The 24,006-nt window shown below is 39.9% G+C and overlaps 1 protein-coding gene across 3 annotated transcripts in view; it reads right to left on the bottom strand.

Annotated features, from left to right (window-relative positions):
* The window catches only part of LOC116911041 (zinc finger protein 431-like), a 54,567-nt gene that overhangs the window by 23,577 nt on the left and 6,984 nt on the right, over positions 1 to 24,006 (bottom strand). The window contains exons 2-4 of one of the 3 annotated variants that reach the window (XM_032914799.1): positions 22,629 to 22,755; positions 22,373 to 22,433; positions 3,908 to 4,531 (exon numbers count right to left, since the gene is read on the bottom strand). In XM_032914799.1, the coding sequence (XP_032770690.1) occupies positions 3,908 to 4,531; positions 22,373 to 22,433; positions 22,629 to 22,755 (812 nt within the window). Of the gene's footprint in view, positions 1 to 2,703; positions 4,532 to 22,372; positions 22,434 to 22,628; positions 22,756 to 24,006 lie in introns of those variants that run through there. The other 2 variants (XM_032914791.1, XM_032914807.1) reach the window with 2 other exon arrangements.

Raw genomic sequence — 24,006 nt, 5'->3', positions numbered from 1 at the left:
GGATTACTTGGCTATTAAAAACAATGACTACATGAAATTCTTAGGCAAATGGATGGAACTAGAAAATACCATCTTGAGTGAGGTAACCCAATCACAAAAGAACACATATATGTACTCATTGATAAGTGGATATTAACCCCAAAGTTCGGAATACCCCAGATACAATTCACAGATGACATCAAGCTCAATAAGAAGGAAAATCAAAGTGTGGATGCTTCAGTCCTTAGACTGGGTAACAAACAAAATACAGTAAGAGATATGGAAACAACAGAGACTGCCCCACCTGGGGTCCATATCGTACACAATCACCAAACCCAGACACTATTGGGGATGCCAAGAAGTACATGCTGACAGAAGCCTGATATAGCTGTCTCCTGAGAGGCTCTGCCAGAGCCTGACAAATACAGAGGCAGATCCTCGCTGCCAACCACTGAACTGAGAACAGGGTCCCCAATGGAGAAGTTAAGAGAAAGAACTAAAGGAGCTGAAGGGGTTTGCAATCCCATAGGAAGAACAATATCAACCAACCAGACCCACCAGAGCTCAAAGGGACTAAATCACCAACCAAAGAGTATTGGTTGCGACTGTTGGCTCCAGCTGCATAAGTAACAGAGAATGGGAGGAGAGGTCCTTGGTCCTGTGAAGGCTGGATGCCCCAGTGGAGGGGAATGCCAGGGCGGAGAGGTGGGAGGGAGTGGGTGAGTTGGTAGGAGAGCACCCTCATAGAAGCAGGGGGAGGAGTGATAGGATAGGGGATTTCTGGAGGGGAAACTGGGAAAGGAGATAACATTTGAAATGTAAACTAAAAAGTCCAAAAAAAAAAAAAAAAAACAGGTTCCCAAGGAAGACAGAAAAGTTCATCAAATATCATGGATCAGGATTTATAGATACCTCTATGCCAGCTCAGGTGAGTGCTAGATTATATTAGGAAAAATTCTATAATGTAATATATGTTTTATAAAAATGATTTTTATTTTATATGCATAGCTTTTTTGCTTGGATTTATCTGTATGGGGTATTAGATACTCCAAATCTGGACTCATAGACAGTTGTGAATTCCCATGTGTGTACTGGGAATTGTAGCACATTCCTTTGGAAAAGCGACAGTCTTTCCAAACCCTATTTTTGGATTTTTTGAGACAGGATCTGTCTACATAGTTGTGGACATCCTAAAACTAACTATGTGGGCTAGACTGGCCTCAAAATCAGAGAGATCCACCTGCCTCTGTCTCATAGGTGATGGAATTACAAGCATGCAATATGTGGTAGTTTTTATATCCTTGGCCCAGGGAGTGACACTATTTGGAGGTATGACCTTCTTAGAGGAAGTATTTCACTGTGGGCATGGGGCTTAAGATTCTCCTCCTAACCATGTGGAAGTCAGTCTTTTTTCTGTTTGCCTTTGGAACAAGATGTAGAATTCTTGCCTCCTCCTACACTATGCCTGCCTGGATGTTGCCATGCTTCCGCCTTGATGATAATGGACTGAACCTCTGAACTTGTAAGCCAGCCCCAAAGAAATGTTGTCCTCATAAGAGTTGCCTTGGTCATGGTATCTGTTCACAGCAGGAAAACCCTAAGACACAATACTATGACCAGGTAAGAATGTGTGTGCATGTGCGTGTGCGTGTGCGTGTGCGTGTGCGTGTGTGTGTGTATGTGAAGACCTATCATTGAATCAAACAGTAAAAGGACAATGTAAAATTTAAATAAGAACCATCATATTTTGATAAACAGTACTATTGGAATTTTTCAATGTATTAATCTGAACTGATAAATTGTTTCCTATGTTCACAATATTTTGATTAATTGCTTTGGAAATTTTACCTCTTTAAAAAGTTTTAACTGTATAAACATGCTATGATGCTCATGTGCCAATCAGAGGACAGTTCACAGGTATTTATTATATAGCTCCTCTATGTACATGCTAAGAAAAAATTTAGCTCACCAAGTTTGGCAGCAAGTATCTAAATCTGCTGAGTGAACTCACTTGCTTTTGTTTCCATTTGAAAAATATTTATGCAAATTCTAGTATATGAGGGTGCATATAATCTAAGCTTAGTAATAGGAGAAAACTTTGAATGAGGTCATCAAGCTTCGAAACAACTACCTTTACTCTCTGAAACAATTCTCTGGCATTATTTTTGTTTCTGAGAAAATGTTAAGAACAAATATTTAGTCCTCAGAATAAAATAACATGATCTGTGGGCATGTGTGGCCAGGGAACTTGACCTGAAACAAGAGTGAGATTGAGACATGCCCAAAATCCTGAAAATCTTATCCTGAGATTGGCAGGAAATTGAACTTTCTCCCTGCCCTTAGCCTACAAGCTCTGGCACACAACCCTCCCACCTCTGAGAACACTCACGTAGACTATGGCAACATTATACATTGTTCAACTTCCTTGATCCCAATAAAGTTCTTGGAATTTCTCTTCATCCAAATTAAGCATTCCCAGCACGTCAGCCCTAGACAGCAATGTATACCCACCCTGGAAATCCCTATTCACTCACCAAGATCTATAGGTATTGCTCACCTAGAATAAAGTGGAACTGTCTCAATGCAACTGACCCCAAAAGTCACCTGGCCTATCCAAGGCATTCCAATCCTTGCACACCACACCATCATGGGCCAGTGGCTGATGACCTCTAAGGAAGGGGAGACACACAATAATCCAAAAAATAATAGATGACAACATAAGTATCAGTTTCACTTGGAATAAGTTTTATTATTCAAATTGTTTGTTCCTAGATCCTTGGATGACAATATGTTTACAATTTGTAAAGGAGACAGTATTTTAATGATGGACTGTTTCTAATCTTACTCAAGCCCCAGTAAAATAGCTCAATGGGAAAAATGTATGTGGAATGCAAGGAAGGTTTTACCTCACTCATTAGGTTCATGGCTTTTTGCCAGTATGAATTCTGTCATACTTTTAAAAGTTGCTCAACATGTAAAGGCTTTACCACACTGATTACATTCATAAGCCTTTTGTCCAGTGTGACTTCTTTCATGCCTATGAAGATGACTGTTCTGTAAAAAGACTTTACCACACTGTTTACAACTATAGTGTTTCTCTCCAGTATGTCTTCTTTCGTGCCTGTGAAGGTCACTTTTACATGCAAAGGCTTTACCACATTGATTACATCCATAGGGCTTCTCCCCGGTGTGACTTCTTTCATGCCTATGAAGATGACTGTTCTGTGAAAAGGCCTTACCACATTGATTACATTCATAAGGTTTCTCTCCAGTGTGACTTCTTTCATGCCTTTGAAGATTACTGTTACGTCCAAAGGCTTTACCACACTGACTACATCCATAGGATTTTTCTCGAGTACGGTTTATTTGATGACAGAAAAGATGACTATTCTGTGCAAAGGCTTTACCACTTTGATTATATTCACAGGGCTTTTGTCCAGTAAGACTTCTTCCATAAGTGTGAAGATTCTTCTTCTGTGCAAAGGTTTTACCACATGGTTTATGTCCATAGTGTTTCTCTCCAGTGTGACTTCTTTCATGCCTTTGAAGATTACTGTTGCACCCAAAGGCTTTACCACATTGATTACATCCATAGGGTTTCTCTCCAGTATGACTTCTTTCATGTCGGTGAAGATGACTATTACGTGAAAAGGCTTTACCGCATTGATGACATTCATAAGGTTTCTCTCCAGTATGACTTCTTTCATGCATTTGAAGATAACTGTTACATGCAAAGGCTTTACCACACTGATTACATCCATAGGGTTTCTCTCCAGTATGAATCTTTTCATGCCTGTGAAGATGACTTTTATATGCAAAGGATTTACTACACTGATTACATTCAAAGGGTTTCTCCAAATTAATTCTTTCATGTACTTGAAGACAACAGGGACATGCAAAGGTTTTACCGCATGGATCGTACCCATACCTTTTTTCTTTAGTATGAGATGTAGGCACCTGATGAAGACTATGAGTTGCAAAGGCTTTATCACTTTGATTATCTTCATAAAGTTCTATCTCCAAATGACTTCTTTGCTGTAATTGTAAAGATGAATTAGATCTAAAGGCTTTATCATGTTGACTACATTCATAGAGATTTTCTTCACTATTGCTTCTTTTGTGTGTTCGAAGATACCTATGAGGGTTAAAGCCTTTAGCACATAGTTCAAATTTATCATTTCCTTTTCCCACCAGAATTTTTTCACATCCTTGAGGAGAACTGGAAGGACTCAGAGTTTTACCACACTGATTATGTGCACAATATTTTCCTATACTATGAGTCACATGACAGGTACAAAGTGAACCAGTATAGACAGATGAATTTCTGCATTCCTTGTACTCATGAGGTTTCTCTCCAGTGTGAGTTTGTTGATGCATTGCCATGGAAGTTGGAAAATCAGTTAATTGCAAACTTGTATGACAGTCATCATGTTTTCTCATAGTGGGGATTACTATGTATTTTCTAATTGTTCTGGGAGAGACAAGGGTACATTGCTTCTTTTTATATCCCTTATCCTCACATGGCTTGTATCCAGAGTGACAGATGATATACCTATTAAATGAAGGATAACAAATAAAAGATTTTCACATTGCATTTACATAGTCTAACCATTTGTGTCTCATAGATACAAATAGGTATAAGAATTGAGGCTTGTCAACTACAACAGCCTTCTTTTTCTTTTCATGAACTGTTCCTCTCATTAAACTAGGGAAAGTCAATATAAGTATATGAGGAACACTAGCTTTAACATGCATGATTTGCTTATAAAAGATCTTAGATATACATTAATCTTCTTATCAATGTGTATGCCTTTTACAATAATTAGATAATACATGAGGATACACAGTTCTATATACACAGGTCTCACATGTAAATGAATAGTTATAACATCTGTTACAGCACTGTTTCCTAGTCTCTCGATTCATTCTCTTTTGGTTGAGGGAGTGTGATGTGAGACCAGGTTTCTCTTCATAGAAAGAGAAACCTTCCTGGCTGCCCTGAAACTCACTCTGTAGATTAGGCTAGCATCGAACTCTTAGAGACCTGCCTCCTCTAACACCTGAGTGCTAGGATTAAAGGTATTTGCCATCAATGTCCAGCTTCTTGTTTTGCTTCTGTCTTTGTTAGGATTTCTATTGTTATAAAGAGATTCCATGACCACAGTAACTCTTAAGTTTAGTCCATTATAGAAATAGAGAGAAACATGGTGCCATACAGGCAGACATGGTGCTGGAGACAAGAGTTGAGAGGTCTATATCTAAATCCTGAGGCAACAGAGGGAGATACTATAACATTGGGCATTGATTACATTCAAAGGATTTCTCCAAATTAATTCTTTCATGTATCTGAAGACAACTGGGACATGCAAAGGTTTTACCACATTCATCATAACTATACCTTTTGTCTCTAGTATGAGATCTATGTAATTGATGAAAACTATGGGTTGCAAAGGCTTAAGCATAAAGGACCTCAAAGCCCACCTTCATAGTAACAAATATCCTCCGACAAGGCCATATCTACCCCAATAAAGCCATACCTCCTAGTAGTATCGCTATGGGCCAAGCATTAAAACACATAATTCTATGCAGGGCATACCAATTCAAACCACCACAGTTTCTTAAAGGAAGGCTCTACACACAATGATCATCTAACTGGCAAAGCTGTGCTTATTTACACTTCTACTTTTTATTACAACTTCAGAGTACCACCTAAACCCATGGTAGAACAAAAAGACTGGTCTGCTCCATGATCCCAAAGCTATCTTTCTCCATAATCCAGAACACAACATACCTGTCTCCCAGGAGGTCTATAATAAGCAGGAGCATAGCCCACCTCTTTCCCAGGAGGTCCGTCATAACCAGGAACACAAACTGTTATGCGTGCTCCCAGACCACAAAGCCAGCCTGTCTCCCAGGTCTGTCCTAACTAGAGACACAAGGACACAAGAAAACAGAAGGCCTACTCTAACCAGGGACACAGGAGGCTTGCTCTAAGATACCACTGTGTGCTTACTAGAAGGCCAGCTATAACCCAGGTCACATAGCTCTACCTACCTCCAAGGAGGCCTGCTACACTCCATGACACCCAGGCCAGTTAAAAACCAGAGATAAACAGATGGCAAAAGGCAAATATAAGAACATAAGCAAAAGAAGTCAGTAAAATATGGAACCATCACAACCCAGTTCTCTTACCACAAAAACCCCTGGATACCCTAATATACCTGAAGAGCAAGATCCTGACCTAAAATGCCATTTCATGAAGATGATAGAGGCCTTTAAGGAGGATGTAAATAACTACATTTAAGAAATACAGGAAAACACGGGCAAACAAGTAGAAGCCCTTAAAGAAGAAACAAATGAATCCGTTAAAGAAATATAGGAAAATACAAACAAACAGATGAAAGAATTGAACAAAATAATATAAGACCCGGAAATGCAAAGAGAAAAAAATAAAGAAATCACAAATGGAGGCAACCCTGAAGATGGAAAACCTAGGAAAGAGATCAGGAACTTCAGATGCATCACCAACAGAATATAAGAGACGGAAGAGAGAATCTCAGGCGTAGAAGATACCAGAAAAGATATCAACACATCTGTCAAAGTAAATAAAAAGGGCAAAAAATTGCTAATCCAAGACATTCAGGAAATTTGAGACACAATGAAAAGACCAAACCTAAAAATAATAGGAATAGAAGATGAAGATTCCCAGTTCAAAGGGTCAGAAAACATCTTCAACAAAATCATAGAAGAAAACTCTCCTAACCTAAACATTAAATGCACAGAACAAAGAAAGGATAGTAAAAGTGAAAGGAAAATTATACAGATTTAAAATTCACAAACTCAGGACTAAACACTGTGAAAAGCAAGTCCAGGCAGCCCCGCCCTGCCGCTAGAACTAACAGACCATAAAAGGAAAGGAATGCAGAACAGACCAGGAGTACCAGATCTGACTCACAGGCCACCTGGCAGGAAGAGATAAGCCCCCAGCCCCCGACATTCAGGACGCCCCAAACCTGCCAATGTGTGTAGCTATACCTTATTACCTCATCCTGTGAAATAGCCAATCATATGTGAACATGTCTATGTGCCTCGCTTGAATCCACCAATCCCGTGAACTATGCATCTGCTTCTGCACGCCCACTTCTGCTTCCCCAAACCCTATAAAGCCCCATGTTGAGCTGCTGGGCGTGCAAGTCCCCCAAGAGACTGTGTGCCAGGTACCTGTGTTTTCAATAAACCCTCTTGTTGATTGCATCCGAGTGGACTCGCCAGTCATTGGTGCTTGGATCTCCTCCTGAGGGAAAGGTCCTCTCCGGAGGGCTTTCAAAAGTGGTAAGGGAAAACAGCCAGTAACCTATAAAAGCAAACCTATCAGAACTACACCAGAATTACAAACCTATCAGAACTACACCAGACTCTAAAAACCAGAAGATCCTGGACAGATGTCATCCAGATCCTAATAAAACCCAAATGGCAACCCAGGATATTATACCCAGCAAAACCCTCAATCATTATTGTCTTAGGATTTCACTGCTGTGAACAAATAGATACCATAACCAATCCAAGACATATAAAGGACAAAATTTAATTGATGCTAGCTTACGGGTTCAGAGGTTCAGTCCATCATCATCAAGGTGGGAGCACATAAGCGTCCAAGCATGCATGGTGTGGGAGGAGCTGAGAGTTCTACATCTTCATTTAGAGGCTGCTAGGAAAATGCTCACTTCCAGGTGAGGGTCTTAAGCCCACGCCAAAGTGACACACAACTACAACAAGGACAAACATCTTAATAGTGCCACTCCCTGAGCTATGCATATACAAACCATTACAATCATAGATTGAGAAACCAAGATATTCCATGACAAAACCAAATTTAAACAGTATCCTTCTACTAATCCAGATTTACAAGCAAATCTCCAACACGAGGAAATACTATACCCAAGAAAACACAAGAAATTAATTATCTCACAACAAACCCCCCAAAAATAGAATCACATACACATAATACCACCTCCAACAACAAAAATAACAGGAACTAATAATCATTGGTCTTTAATGTCTCACAACATCAGTGGACTTAATTCCCCAATAAACAGAAACAGGCTAACAGACTTGAAAAGGAAATAGGAGCTTGCTGCCTGAAAGAAACACACCTCAGCAACAAAGGTAGACACAACCTCAGAGTAAAGGGCAGAAAAAAATTTCTCCAAGCAAATGGTCCCAAGAAACAAGGTGGGGTCATCATTGTGATATCTAACTATGGAGACCTTTTGGGGCCACCCTGTAGAAAACTGGCAGAAATTAGACTTTGGGCTAGGACTCAGGAAGTAGGCTCAGATAAGAATATTTACATTTGAAAAAAAAAAGAATATTTACATTTGGGTTAATCCAAAACTAAAGATAAATTCAGCAGAGGAATGAGTGACATTCCTTTTATCTTGGTCATCCTGATAATCCCCTAGAAACAGTGATCATGGGACTTTGTTTATTGCCTTGTTTGCTCCTTGACCTAGAACTGACCTTAGTCTTTGCATGTACTTAGAATGGTATAAAAGCAGCTGGAAAAAAATACACCTGCTTCAGCCTCAGCACTGGCTGGAGCCATGTTATAATGTTGTCTAATTGTCTTTGTCCTTTCAATCCTCATTCCCTGCCTTGAGACCCAGTTGACTGACTGAGCTGGCTTGGTCAGGTGGCACCTCAACGTTGGAGCTCAAGTAAGGGGGAAAAGGAGCACTCACAAAGGAAAATAAAGAAGATTTGGGCTAGCCACCAGTGGAAAAAAAGAGTAAAAAGGGACAAAGTAATGGGAGAATGCTTTCTGTGTATGTTTAGTTTTGCTAAAAATGTAGAGGAGTGAAGATATGTTCACCCATAATGCTTTGACAACATAGAAGAAAAATTAATGTAAGCTGTTCCAGAGCTCTCCTATGGACAGGTTGGGAGACATCCTGCTTCCTCTCTGTCTCGTACTGGAAGAATGCTTAGTTCTGGTCCTGGGTCTCGTGGTAGGATATCTGGGTCCCTTTGACACATCTAGTTCTCTTCCCTCTCTGTTTATTGTCTGTCTTTGGCACACCAATCTGTCCCTGTCTGTCAGTTCATGCATGTGTTTTCATTTTGTTGCTTGAGTGTTGCTCTGTGTTTCTTGTTCAAAAGAAAAAAAAAAATGGTTAAAACTTTATCTGCTGGTTGTTTGCCCTTTAGTCATACCTCATTTAAGGGAGGGGGGGTTGTCAACTGACATAACAAAAACTGATAAACTGCCTTTGGAGCCCTGCACCTATCACAGCTGGAGGAGCCCTGCACCTATCACAGCTGGAGGAGCCCTGCACCTATCACAGCTGGAGGAGCCCTGCACCTATCACCTATCACAGCTGGAGGAGCCCTGCACCTATCACAGCTGGAGGAGCCCTGCACCTATCACAGCTGGAGGAGCCCTGCACCTATCACAGCTGGAGGAGCCCTGCACCTATCACAGCTGGAGGAGCCCTGCACCTATCACAGCTGGAGGAGCCCTGCACCTATCACAGCTGGAGGAGCCCTGCACCTATCACAGCTGGAGGAGCCCTGCACCTATATCAGCTGGAGGAGCGCTGCACCTATCACAGCTGGAGGAGCCCTGCACCTATCACAGCTGGAGGAGCCCTGCACCTATCACAGCTGGAGGAGCCCTGCACCTATCACAGCTGGAGGAGCCCTGCACCTATCACAGCTGGAGAAGCCCTGCCAGGAGCTGACTGTCTGCACACACCCCTCATAAAGGGGCCGGCAGCTTCTCAGCTTCTCTGGACGGGAAACTGATGGCTGTTTTTCCTGGAAAACTTTCTGTGACTGTGTTTATTGGATTCGACAAGTGACAAGGTGCTTTTCGCTTGAAATTACAGCTAGAAAAAGTAAGAAAGTTTTGTCTAGTCTAAATATATAAGATGTGTGTAACCACTCATTTTTTGTTTCTATATGGTTTTAAATGTATAAATATGCTCTGCGTGTCTGTAGATTATTGGCTTATAAGTTACTGGGTATGACTAAAAATGTGTAACATAGGCAACAGAAACTTGGCTTAAACTGGTAACTCAATCATTCTAAACAACACGTAGCATGAGCCAACCCAGGGAAACCGGTGTCTAAAGATATCTCTAAATTGGAATAATATTTTATGTAATTATCCTAGAAACCAGACTTATAAAAGATGGGATTTAAAAAAAATGTTTCTTCCATATACAAGAACTGAACTGGCACCAAACTTTGTCACGTGAAAGTAATGATCTTGGTATTGACTTTAAACAGAATGGGTTGTTTGCACTGTTAAAAACTGGGTTTTGTTTACCAAAACTATGGTTATGTTCTAATACTGCAAAAGAAACTTAAAAATTATAGTTAAACTGCCAATGTTTCATTAGCTGCAGTTTACAATTCAATCACAAGCTCAAGATTTTAATTCTCCTTGGAACTCACCCATATTTGTAATTAAGAAAAAAGTCAGGCAAGTGGAGGTTATTGCAAAATTTATGAAAGGTTAATAAAACTATGGAACGTATGGGGGCATTGCAGTCTGGGTTACCTACCCCAACTGCCATTCCAAAATATACATATAAAATTATCATAGATTTAAAAGACTGTTTTTATGCTATTTCATTGCATTCTCAGGACTGTAAAAGGTTTGCATTCAGTGTGATTTGGCTATTGCAGTCAAGCATTTGAGCCTTTCTGTCGACAATTTAATATTACCCATATTATCATAATTCATTATACTCCTCAAGGACAAGGTACTATGGAACTTTAAAACAATATATTTATAAAATAAAAGGGGAATTATATCCCCGCATGCCACAAATTTATTTAAATCCCAATTTTATTTTAAAATTTTAAAAATCTGGAAGCCAAGGAATTCTCTGTTGAGTGTCTATGCACTCTACAACTAGACACACTCATACCTAGATGAAATGGACGGACCTACTCACTGGCATATGGCATGATGTCAATCAGGTGTTAATACGGGGAAGAGGGCATGTTTGTGTTTTTTTCTGCAGGATGTTAAAAGAGCATGGTAGCTTCCAGAGTGACTGGTGAGACATGCTGATGCTGGGACAAAGAATGATGCCAACTGTAAGCTTGCTGACCGCTCACACAGTGGTGACAGAGAAGCTGTATTGGGCACATGTTCCTGACCCAGCTTTGCTTGCCTATATCCCAGATGTGACAAGCTGCCTTGCCTCAAGTCTTTAGAACTTGTGAAACAGAAAACATGGAGACTGCCTTTGGAAAATTAATCATATAGAGACGTTATAATGACGCTTCTCTGTGATCAGTTATTCTGACTTGGTCATAGACTGGTCTAGAAATCAATCTAATATTGGTAGAAAGGAAATGAGAGTCTCCATTTGGAAGGCTGATACTTGACATTTTCAGAGACATATTTGAAAATGGACAACTACCTTGCATTAAGTTACATTTGCAGTGGATAAAATTGGAATAAGATCTGGATTTCAAACAAGTGTTACTGCATGTGTTAAGCCTCCTAATCTTTTATTAATTGGCCATGTGAAGATTACTTTTGTTTCTTCCACAGTATTTAATGTAAGCTATATTGACTGTACACTTTCTAATTGTGTTAGTGTGTTGAAACATGGCATGTTTGTTATGGTGGGCCATCAACCAGCTTTTGTTTTATTGCCAGTGAGTATTACAGGACCTTGGTATTCTTAAAAAAAAAAAAAAAAAAAAAAAAAAAAAAGCTACAAATACTGGAAGAAATGAGTCAGGATTTAAGCAGAAGCAAGAGGGTAGAGGGCTTGATTATTGCTGGTACAGCAACTTTTATTACATTAATAGCTATCCCCACTGCTTCTGCAATTACTTTGACACAAGAAGTTAAGACAGCTACTTTTTAGCAAAAAAATGCTACTAAGGCTCTAAGTATTCAAGAGAATTTAGATAGACATCTAGAACAACAAATTGACATTCTTATTGATACTATTCAAACTATTGGACAGGAGGTTCAGAGTTTAGGAATAAGAAGTCATCATTAGTTTCGTGCTAAATACCAAAGGATAATTCAAAGACACTTGCAGGGTATTTGGTATTCTAACAGCTCTCTGGATGTTTTAACTTTACATACCAAGATTATGAATATAAAGAATGTTGCTCCTCTGAGCTTTGATGCTACGATACTGCTGATAAAATTATTCCTGGCCTGAGGTCAGTGTTTCCATCTTGGTCAAGCTTCAAGAATGGCATATATAGCTTGATCGTGCTAGTTCTTCTTGTCATTGGGAATGTTTTTACTCCTGCCCGTTGTGATAAACCTTGCCTTAACAACTTCAATATGTTGGAGGCCAAAAATACATGGCTTGCAACAAAATATGGATCCCCAGAAGAGTTGTTAATGTAAGAGGCTGGCAATAACAATGGATAAGATTGTGCAGGGCCTCACCAACCTCAGAGGGAAATGCATTGCTTTCCAGAGTGCACATCTGACAGCAGGTAAGGAAGGCATTCACCTCAGAACCCAAGACATGTGCAGTCTTATTCATGAATATATATGGAGATACGGGGATATATGGAGAGCTTTTGGGGCTGCCTTGGAGGAATTTGGCAGGACTTTGACTTTGGGCTAGGATTCAGGAAGTAGGCTCAGATAAGAATATTTACATTTGGGTTAATCCAAACTCAAGATAAATTCAGCAGAGGTCATCCTGATAATCCCCTAGGAACAGTGAACATGGGACTTTGTTTATTGCCTTGTTTGCTCCTTGACCTAGAACTGGCCTTAGTCTTTGCATGTTCTTAGAATGGTATAAAAGCAGCTGGAAAAAAATACACCTGCTTCAGCCTCAGCACTGAATGGAGTCATGTTACAATGTTGTCTAATTGTCATTTTCTTTTCAATCCTCATTCCCTGCCTTGAGACCCAGTTAACTGAATGAGCTGGCTTAGACATCTAATAAAATATACTTTCGACCAAAAGTCATCAAAAGAGATAGGGGCAGCACACATCACACTCATCAAAAGAAAAAATTCACCAGGATGAAGTCTGAATTCTGAAAATCTAAGTGTACCCATATTTATAAAAGAAACTTTACTAAAGTTCAATAATAGGGGTAGATTTCAACACCCCACTCTTACCAATGGACAGGAAATTAAACAGATACATACTGAAATTCACAAAAGTATGAACCAAATGGATTTAACAGATATCTACAGAACACCACCCCACCCCAACCCCCAGAAAGAAAATATACCTTCTTCTCACCACCTTCTGAAAACATTCCCAAAATTGACCATATAACCAGAAACAAAACAAGCCTCAACAGATACAAGACGGTTGAAATAACCCCATGTATTCCATCAAAACACCACAGATTAAGGCTGGACTTCAAAAACAAAAAACCCACATACTCACAGAAACTGAACAACACTCTACTCAACGATAATTTGATAAGGGAAGGAATAAAGAAATTACACCTTCTAGAATTCATTGTAAATGAAGGAACACCATACCCAAACTTATGGGATATAATAAATGTAGTGCTAACAGGAAAATACATACTATTAAGTGAATACTATTAAGTGACTTCATAAAGAAATGGGAGAGATCCTATACTTGTAAGTAAACAGCACAGCTGAAAGCTCTAGAAAAAAATGAGGCAAACATACCCAAGAGAAAGATGGCAGGAAATAATCAAACTAACTGCTGAAATCAACCAATTAGAAACAAAGAGAACCTTTGGATATAGGAACCTAGGAGCAGTCAGGTACAGGATACTTCCAGGCCCTACCTAAACCCAGAGCTGAAATCCAGTTGCCAGGAGTACTGAAACACCTAAGAGCAGAGGTAAGACCACCACTTCTGCTCTGAGGGCACCTGGAGCCCTCAGGAATAGTGAACCCAGGAGCAGTCAGGGTCAGGACTCTGCCTGCTTCTAGAGCTGACCCGTTCCTACATCTCTCTGTACCCAGATCCCGCTGGAAGAAAGCCAATCTCCAAGAGTGTTGAAACACAGGATTAGAGAAACAGGTCAAGCCACTATCAGAGATAGCAAGACAAACTAACACCAGAGACAACCAGATGGCGAAAGGCAACAGCAAGAACCTAATCAAGAGAAACAAAGAATACTTGGCATCATCAGACCCCAGTACTCCCAACAAAGCAAATACTGGATATCCAAACACACTGTAAAAGCAACAACTGGATTTAAAAATCGCATCTCATGATAACGGATAGAAGACTTTAAGAAGGAAATAACTAACTCCCTTAAAGAACTACAGGAAAATACAACCCAACAGGTGAAAAAATTGAAAAAAAAAAAAACCATACTGGATCTAAAAATGGAAATAGAAACAATAAAGATATCACAAAGGGAGATAAGCCTGGAGATGGAAAACCTAGAGAAGAGATCAGGAGTCATAGATGTAAGCATCACAAACACAATGCAAAAGATAGAAGATAGAAAACATTGACACAACAGTCAAAGAAAAGGTAAAATGTAAAAAGATCCTAACCCAAAATATCCAGGAAATTCAGGACACAATGAGAAGATCAAACCTAAGGATAATAGCTATAGAAGAAACTGAAGATTCCCAACTTAAAAAGATAGGAAATATTTTCAACAAAATTATAGAAAACTTCTCTAACCTAAAGAAAGAGATACCCATAAACATACAAGAAGTCCACAAAACTCCAAATAGATTGAACCAGAAAAGAAATTCCTTCTGTCACATAATAGTCAAAACACCAAATGCACAAAACAAAGAAAGAATACTAAAATCAGTAAGGCAAAAATGTCAAGTAACATATAAAGGCAGACCTATAAAAATTACACCAGGGTTGGGATTTAGCTCAGTGGTAGAGCGCTTGCCTAGGCGCAAGGCCCTGGGTTTGGTCCCAACTCCAAAAAAAAAAAGAGAAAAAAAGAATTACACCAGACTTCTTACCAGAGATGATGAAAGCCAGAGGATCCCGGGCAGATATCATACAGACACAAAGAGAACACAAATGCCAGTCCAGGTTATTATATCCAACAAAACTCTCAATTAACATAGATGGAGAAAGAAGATATTCCTTGACAAAACCAAATTTACACAATATCTTTCTACAAATCCAGCCCTCCAATGGATAATAGATGGAAAACTACAACAGAAGGAGGAAAACTACACCCTAGAAAAAGCAAGAAAGTAATTTCCTTGCAACAAAATCAAAAGAAGAGAGACACACAAATATAATTCCAATAAAAGAGAGACACACAAACATAATTCCACCTCTAACAATGAAATAACAGGAATCAACAATCACTATTCCTTAATATCTCTTAACATCGATGGATTCAATTCCCCAATAAAAAGACATAGACTAACAGACTGGATACATAAAGAGGACCCAGCATTTTGCTGCATACAGGAAACACAGATCACTGACAAAGACAGACATACTACTTCAGAGTAAAAGGTTGGAAAACAACTTTCCAAGCAAATGGTCTCAAGAAACAAGCAGGAGTAGCCATTCTGACATCGAATAAAATCGATTTTCAATCAAAAGTCATAAAAAAAGATAAGGAAGGACACTTTATATTCATCAAAAGAAAAATCCACAACGATGAACTCTCAATCCAAAATATCCATGTTCCAAATGCAAGGGCACCTACATTCATAAGAGAAACCTTACTAAAGCTCAAAGCACACATTGCACCTCACCCAATAATAGTAGGAGATTTCAACACCCCACTCACAGCAATGTACAGATCATGGAAAAAGAAAATAAACAGAGACACAGAGAAACTAGCAAGTTATAAACAAATGAGGTTAACAGATATCTATTGTCTGGGACCGGACTGCCTGACTGGACAAAGCTAGAGCCCTGCCCTGAGCAGATTTCCAGGAAAGGCTTGACCTTTCAATAAGAACATGTTCCCAGAAGACTGTTGCCTCATTGTCTAAGAAGAACATCTTGAGGTTTAACCTTATGTCCTTGGGCACTTCCCAGTACTCCCCCCACCCCCCTAAGCTTCAGTTCCTACTTCAGAGCTTTAAATGCTGTACACTCCTCTCAATAAACAGACCTTGACAAGAACACTGCTGCTTGGTCTCGCTCCTCTTTCTCGCCCATTCTTTCACAGGTACAGTTTCCCCTCGACCCCATGATTAACTGAGTCCCCGCTGGCGGGGGAAATCTATAGAAGATTTCATCCAAAAACAAAAGAATATACCTTCTTCTCAGCACCTCATGGTACCTTATCCAAAATTGACCATATAATCAGTCAATAAACAGGCCTGAACAGACACAAGAAGACTAAAATAATCCCATGCATCCTATCAGCTCACCATGGACCAAGGCTGGTCTTCAATAACAACAAAAACGACAGAACAACACTCTACTCAACAATAACTTGGTCAGGGAAGAAATAAAGAAAGAAATTAAAGACTTTTTAGAATTTAAATTTAAAGAAAATGAAAGCACAACACTCCCAAACTTACAGGACACAATGAAAGCAGTGCTAAGAGGAAAACTCAAAGGTCTGAGCACCTCCAAAAAGAAACTGGAGAAAGCATACACTAGGAACTTGACAGCACACCTAAAAGCTCTAGAACAAAAAGAAGCAAATAAACCCATGAGGAGTACACAGCAGAAATAATCAAACTCAGGACTGAAATCAACCAAGTAGAAGCAAAAAGAGCTATAGAAAGATTCAACAAAACCAGGAGCTGGTTCTTTAAGAAAATCAAGATGATAGATAAAACCTTGGCCAAACTAACCACAGGGCACACAGAGATAGTATCTAAATTAACAAAATCAGAAATGAAAAGGGAAATATAACAACAGACTCTGAGGAAATTAAAAAACTCACCAGATCTTGCCATAAAAGCCTATACTCAACAAAACTGGAAAATCTGGAGGAATGGACAATTTTCTAGACACCTGGTACCAAAGTTAAATCAGGATCAGTTAAACCATCTAAACAGCCCCATAATTCCTAAAGAAATAGAAGCAGTAATTAAAAGTCTCCCAAACAATGGCAGGCTGGTACAATCAGTCGGGAGGTTCCTCAGAAAATTGGACATTGCACTACCTGAGGACCCAGCTATACCTCTCTTGGGCATATACCCAAAAGATGCCCCAACATATAACAAAGACACGTGCTCCACTATGTTCACAGCAGCCTTACTTATAATAGCTAGAAGCTGGAAAGAACCCAGATGCCCTTCAACAGAGGAATGGATACAGAAAATGTGGTACATCTCTACAATGGAATACTACTCCGCTATCAAAAACAGTGACTTTATGAAATTCATAGGCAAATGGATGGAACTGGAAAATATCATCCTGAGTGAAGTAACCCAATCAAAGAAAAACACACATGGTATGCACTCGTTAATAAGTGGATATTAGCCCAAATGCTCGAATTACTCTAGATGCACAGAACACATGAAACTCAAGACGGATGACCAAAATGTGAATGCTTCATTCCTTCTTTAAAAGGGGAACAAGAATACCCTTGGCAGGGAATAGGGAGGCAAAGATTAAAACAGAGACAGAAGGAACACCCATTCAGAGCCTGCCCCACATGTGGCCCATGCATATACAGCCGCCACATTAGACAAGATGGATGAAGCAAAGAGTGCAGGCCGACAGGAACCGGATGTACATCTCTCCTGAGAGACACAGCCAGAATACAGCAAATACATAGGAGAATGTCATCATTAAACCACTGAACTGAGAATGGAACCCCCATTGAAGGAATCAGAGAAAGGACTGGAAGAGCTTGAAGGGGCTCGAGACCCCATATGAACAACAATGCCAATCAACCAGAGCTTCCAGGAACTAAGCCACTACCCAAAGACTATACATGGACTGACCCTGGGCTACAACCGCATAGGTAGCAATGAATAGCCTAGTAAGGGCACCAGTGGAAGGGGAAGCCCTTGGTCCTGCCAAGACTGAGCCCCCAGTGAACGGGATTTTTGAGGGGAGGGCGGTAATTGGAGGAGGATGGGGAAGGGAACACCCATATAAAAGGGGAGAGGGAGGGGCTTGGGGGATGTATGCCTGGAAACCAGGAAAGGGAATAACATTTGAAATGTAAATAAGAAATTCCTAATTTAATAAAGATGGAGGACAAAAAGTCTCCCAAACAAAAAAAAGCCCAGGACCAGATGGGTTTAGGGCTGAACTCTATCAGATCTTCATAGAAGACCTAATACCAATACTGTCCAAACTATTCCACAAAATAGGAACAGAAGGAACACTAGCCAATTCCTTCTATGAAGCCACAATTACTCTTATACCTAAACCACACAAAGACCTAATACAGAAAGAGAAATTCAGACCAATTTCCCTTATGAAAATTGATGCAAAAATACTCAATAAAATTCTTGCAAACTGAATCCAAGAACACATTAAAATGATCATCCATCATGATCAAGTAGGCTTCATCCCAGGGATGTAAGGATTGTTCAATATACAGAAATCCATCAATTTAACCACTATATAAACAATTCAAAGAAAAAAACCAAATAATCATCTCATTAGATGCTGAGAAAGTATTTCACAAAATTCAATACCCCTTCATGATAAAAGTCCTGGGAAGATCAGGAATTCAAGGCCCATACATAAACATAATAAAAGCAATATACAGCAAGCAGTAGCCAACATCAAACTAAAAGGAGAGAAACTTGAAGCAATCCCACTAAAATCAGGGACTAGACAAGGCTGCCCACTCTCTCCCTACTTATTCAATATAGTACTCAAAGTCCTAGCCAGAGCAATCAGACAACAAAAGGATATGGGTTGGAGAGGAAGAAGTCAAAATATCACTATTTGTAGATGATATGAGAGCATACTTAAGTGACCCCAAAAGTTCCACCAGAGAACTACTAAGCCTGATAAACAACTTTAGCAAAGTGGCTGGGTATAAAATTAACTCAAACAAATCAGTAGCCTTCCTCTTCTCAAGTAACATAGATGAAGAAAGGATAAACAGTCTGAGAAAGAAATTAGGAAAACAACATCCTTCACAATAGTCACAAATAACATAAAATACCTCGGTGTGACTCTAACCAAACAGGTGAAAGATCTGTATGACAAAAACTTCAAGTCTCTGAAGAATGAAATTGAAGATCTCATAAGATAGAAAGATCTCCCTTGCTTGAGGATTGGCAGGATTAATATTGTAAAAATGGCCATCTTGCCAAAAGCAATCTATGGATTCAATGGAGAGATCAGGAGTTCATGGCACATACCTAAACATAATAAAAGCAATACACAGCAAACTAACAGCCAGTATCAAATTAAATGTAGAGAAACCAGAAGCAATCCCACTAAAATCAGGGACAAGGCAGGCTGCCCACTCTCTCCATATCTATTCAAAATAGTACTTAAGTTCAAGCTAGAGCAATTAGACAACAAAAGGACATCAAGGATATACAAATTTGAAAGGAAGAAGATACTACTATTTGTGAATGATATGATAGTATACATGAGTGACCCAAAAAAGGAGTTGAAGATCTCTTTCAGCTGATAAACAACTTCAACAATATGGCTGGATATAAAATTAAACAAATCAGTAGCCTTCCTTAATACTAATAATAAACAGGCTGAAAAGTAATTAGAGGAACAACACCCTACACAACAGCCACAAATAATAGAAAGTATCTTGGTGTAACTCTATCCAAGCAAGAGAAAGATCTGTATGACAAGAACTGCAAGTCCCAAAGAAAACATCAGAAGATGGCAAGATCTCCCTTGCCCACGGATCAACAGGATTAACATGGTAAAATGGTTATCTTATGGAAAGCAATCAACAGACTCAATGCAATCCCCATCAAAATTCCAGCACAATTCTTCAAAGACATGGAAAGAGCAATTCTCAACTTCATATGAAAAAACAAAAGGCCCAAGATAGGCAAAACAATTCTGTACAATAAAAGAACTTCTGGGGGAATCACCATCCCTGACCTCAAGCTGTACTACAGAGCAATAGACATAAAGACTGCATGGTATTGGTTGATCAATGTAATAGAGCTGGTGACCCAGAAATAAACCCACACACTTGTAGGCACTTGATCTTTGAAGAAGATGACTAAACCGTACAGTGGCAAACTGAAAGCATCTTTAACAAATGGTGTTGGTCTAACTGGTGGTCTGCATGTTGAAGAGTGCAAATTGATCCATATTTCTCACTCTGTACAAACCTCAAATCCAAGTGGATCAATGACCTCAAAACAAAAGCAGATACACTAAATCTAATAGAAGAAAAAGTGGGAAATAGCCTTGAACGCATTGGCATGTGAGAAATTTTCCTGAACAGTACCCCAAATGGCTCCAGCTCTAAGATCAACAATTGATAAATGGGACTTCATGAAATCTTGAAGCTTCTGTAAGGCTAAGAGACACTGTCAACAGGACAAATTAGCAACGTACAGATAGGATAAACATCTTCACTAACCCTACATATAACAGAGGGCTAATATCAAAATATATAAAGAACTTAAGAAACTAGACTCCAACAAACCAAACAAACCAATTTAAAAATGGGATACAGAGCTAAATAGAGACTTCAACAAGAGTAATCTCTAACAGCTGAGACGCACTTAAAGAAATGTTCAACATCCTTAGTCATCAGGGAACTTCAAATCAAAATGATCCTGAGATTCCATACCAGTCAGAATGGCAAAGATCAAAAACTTAGGGGACAGCAGATGCTGGCAAGGATATAGAGAAAGAGAACACTCCTCCATTGCTGGTGGGATTGCAAACTGGTACAACCACTATGGAAATCAGTCTGGCAGTTCCTCAGAAAACTGGACATAGTCCTACCTGAGGACACAGCCATACCACTCCTGAGCCTATACCCAAATGATGCCTCACAAAACCATAAGGACAAGAAAATTTCCCATTGCTAAGTCCATAGCAGCCTTATTCAGAATAGTCAGAAGCTGGAAATAAACCAGATGTCTGTCAACAGAAGAATGAATACAGAAAATGTTTATTTACACAATAGAATACTATTCAGCCACTAAGAACCAGAGCATCATGAATTTTTCAGGCAAATGGATGGAAGTAGAACATATTATCCTGAGTGAGTGAGGTAACCCAGACAAAAGGACATGCATGGTAAGTACTCACTGATAAGTGGGTATTAGCCAAAATTGTACAGAATACCTACAATATAACTCACAGACTGTATAAACATTAACAAGAAGGAAGTCCAAAATGAGAATGCTTCAATCCCTCTTTGTAAGGGGAACAAAACAATCATGGGAAGCAGAGGGAAGGAGAGGAGGACCACGTATGGGGCGAGACAGGAGAGAAACCCAGAGGGCCAGGAGAATGATTGGAAACATGTAGCTTTGGGGTATGGGGGCAGGGGAGTGTGTGTGAAGAGAACCTAGAGAACGTCCCAGAGACCTGGGATGCGAGAGGCTCCCAGGACTCAATAGGGTTGGCCTTAACCAAAATGCCCAAGAGTCAGGAAATGGAACCTGAAGTAGACAGACAAGGCCCCCAGTGGAGGAATGGGGCCATCCACCTACCTTCAAAATTTCTGACCCAGAATTGTTCCTGTCTGAAGGAAATACAGGGACATAAATGGAGCAGAGACTTAAGGAAATGTCATCCAGTGACCAGCCCAACTTGGGATACATCCCATATGCAGACACCAGACCCTGACACTATCACACCATGTTGTGCTTCCAGACAGGAGCCTAGCATGGCTGTCCTTTAAGAGGATCTACCAGCAGCTGACTGAGAGAGAGGCAGATACTTACAGCCAACCATTTGATGGAGGTCAGAGACCCCAATGGAAGAGTCAGTGGAAGGACTGAAAAAGCTGAAGGGGATGGCAATCCCACAGGAAGAACAACAGTGTCAACTAACCCGGACCCCTCAGAGCTTCCAGAGACTAAGCCACCAACCAAAGAGGGCTGGTCTGTGGCCCCTGGCACATATGTAGCAGAGGACTGCCTTGCCTGGAATCAGTGGGACATGCCTAAACCTGTAGAGCCTTGATGCCCCTGGACAAGGGAGTGCTAGGGAGGGTGAGGCAGGGGTGGGTGTGTGGGTATGTGAGTACTCTCTCAGAGACATAGGAAAGAGGAAGTGGGGTGAAGAGCTCTCGGAGTGGGGTTGGGGAAGGGAGACAACATTTGGACTATAAATAAATAAAATAATTTAATAAAAAAAATTATGGGGTTGGGGATTTAACTCAGTGGTAGAGCGCTTGCCTAGGAAGCGCAAGGCCCTGGGTTCGGTCCCCAGCTCCGAAAAAAAGAACCCCCCCCCCAAAAAAAATTATGAGCACTTCTAGAAACATTTTTTGTGAGAAAAAAAAAAAAAACTTCAGGGCACATTGATATTTCCTTAGAGGCACATATATATAATCTTGCACATGAAAATTACCTTTCATGTCTTCCAGAACTTTGATAATGTTCTTCAATGTTGCAGTCTTCCCATTTACACCCTAAAATACAATATGAAAAGATGTATATTAATGAAAACTATGAAAAATTGAAATTAGTATCTTCGGCAAACCTTAGATCAATGCTTGATTAATTCCTCACACACTTCCTCTTTCAAAGTAAAAACCACAGAAGAGCACCAATCTCTAAGAAAGGCTCCTTAAGATTAAAAAGTGGAGGAAAACTCTAGTTCTTACCTATACCACAGAGGTTCAAGTAGGTTTCCAGCATCACATCTTTGTAGAGATTCTTCTGAGAAGGATCCAGCAAAGCCCATTCCTCATGAGTAAAGTTCACATGCACATCATCATAGGTTACTGGATCCTAAAATATGCCACACAAATACATAATAAAAATGGTGTTTTACTGTGTTGTAAAAGTATAGTTTGAACTGAACTGAACCGGTCACACAGCTCCCTCACCCAAATCCTGGGGGCAGAGAGCTGGACCCTCAGAAGTGCGGACACTCCTGAGAACTCAGAGGAGACTACTCTCTGCCCACATTCCCAACCCAAGAGGAAACTGCCTAGTGCCATCTGTGCCCTCTGGGCACAGGGTCCTAGGAGCAGTCAGGGGCAGGACCCTTTGGGCTTCTGCCTGAACTGAGAGCTGAAAGCCAGTCGCCAGGAGTGCCTACACAACTGAGAGCAGAGCTCACTGTTTCCAAATGTACCTGAAAGAAACCAGGTCTACAGGAGTGCTGACACACAGGACGGTCATGCCACTGTCAGAGACAGCAAGACAAGCTAACACCAAAGACGACCTGATGGCGAGAGGCAAGCACAGGAACCTAAGCAACAGAAACCAAGACTACTTGGCATCATCAGAACCCAGCTCTCCCCCAACAAGGCAAATACTAGATATCCAAACATACCAGAAAAGCAAGATTTAGATATAAAATCACATTTTCTGATAAGGATGGAGGACTTTAAGAAGGACATAAATAACTCCCTTAAAGAAATACAGGACAACAAAAGTAAACAACCAAAGCCCTTAAAAAGGAAACACAAAAATCCCTTAAAGAATTACAGGAAAACACAACCAAACAGGTAAAGGAATTGAAAAAACCCGTCCAGGATTTAAAAATGAAATAGAAACAATAAAGAAAGCACAAAGGGAGATTATATGAAATTATCAAACTGAGGGCTGAAATCAACTAACTGGAAACAAAAAGAACTATACAAAGAATCAACAGAACCAGGAGCTGGTTTTTTGAGAAAATAATCAAGATAGATAAACCCTTAGCCAGATTAACCAGAGACTCAGAGAGTCTGAGTTTAACAAAATCAGAAATGAAAAGGAAGATTTAACAGCAGAACCTGAGGAAATTCAAAAAAATCATCAGTTCCTACTACAAAACTGGAAAATCTGGAGGAAATGGACAATTTTCTGGACAGATTTCAGGTATCAAAGTTAAATCAGGATCAGTTAAACTATCTAAACAGTCCCATAACTCCTAAAGACATAGAAGCAGTCTTTAAAAGTTTCCCAACCAAAAAAAAAAAAGCCCAGGACCAGATGGATTTAGTGCAGAATTCTATCAAACCTTCAAAGAAGACCTAATGCCAATACTCT

This window comes from Rattus rattus, chromosome 1 (genome assembly GCF_011064425.1).
Source record: "Rattus rattus isolate New Zealand chromosome 1, Rrattus_CSIRO_v1, whole genome shotgun sequence".
NCBI lineage: Eukaryota > Metazoa > Chordata > Mammalia > Rodentia > Muridae > Rattus > Rattus rattus.
Note: the sequence above shows the minus strand (reverse complement) of the source record. Positions and strands in the feature narration are given on the sequence as shown.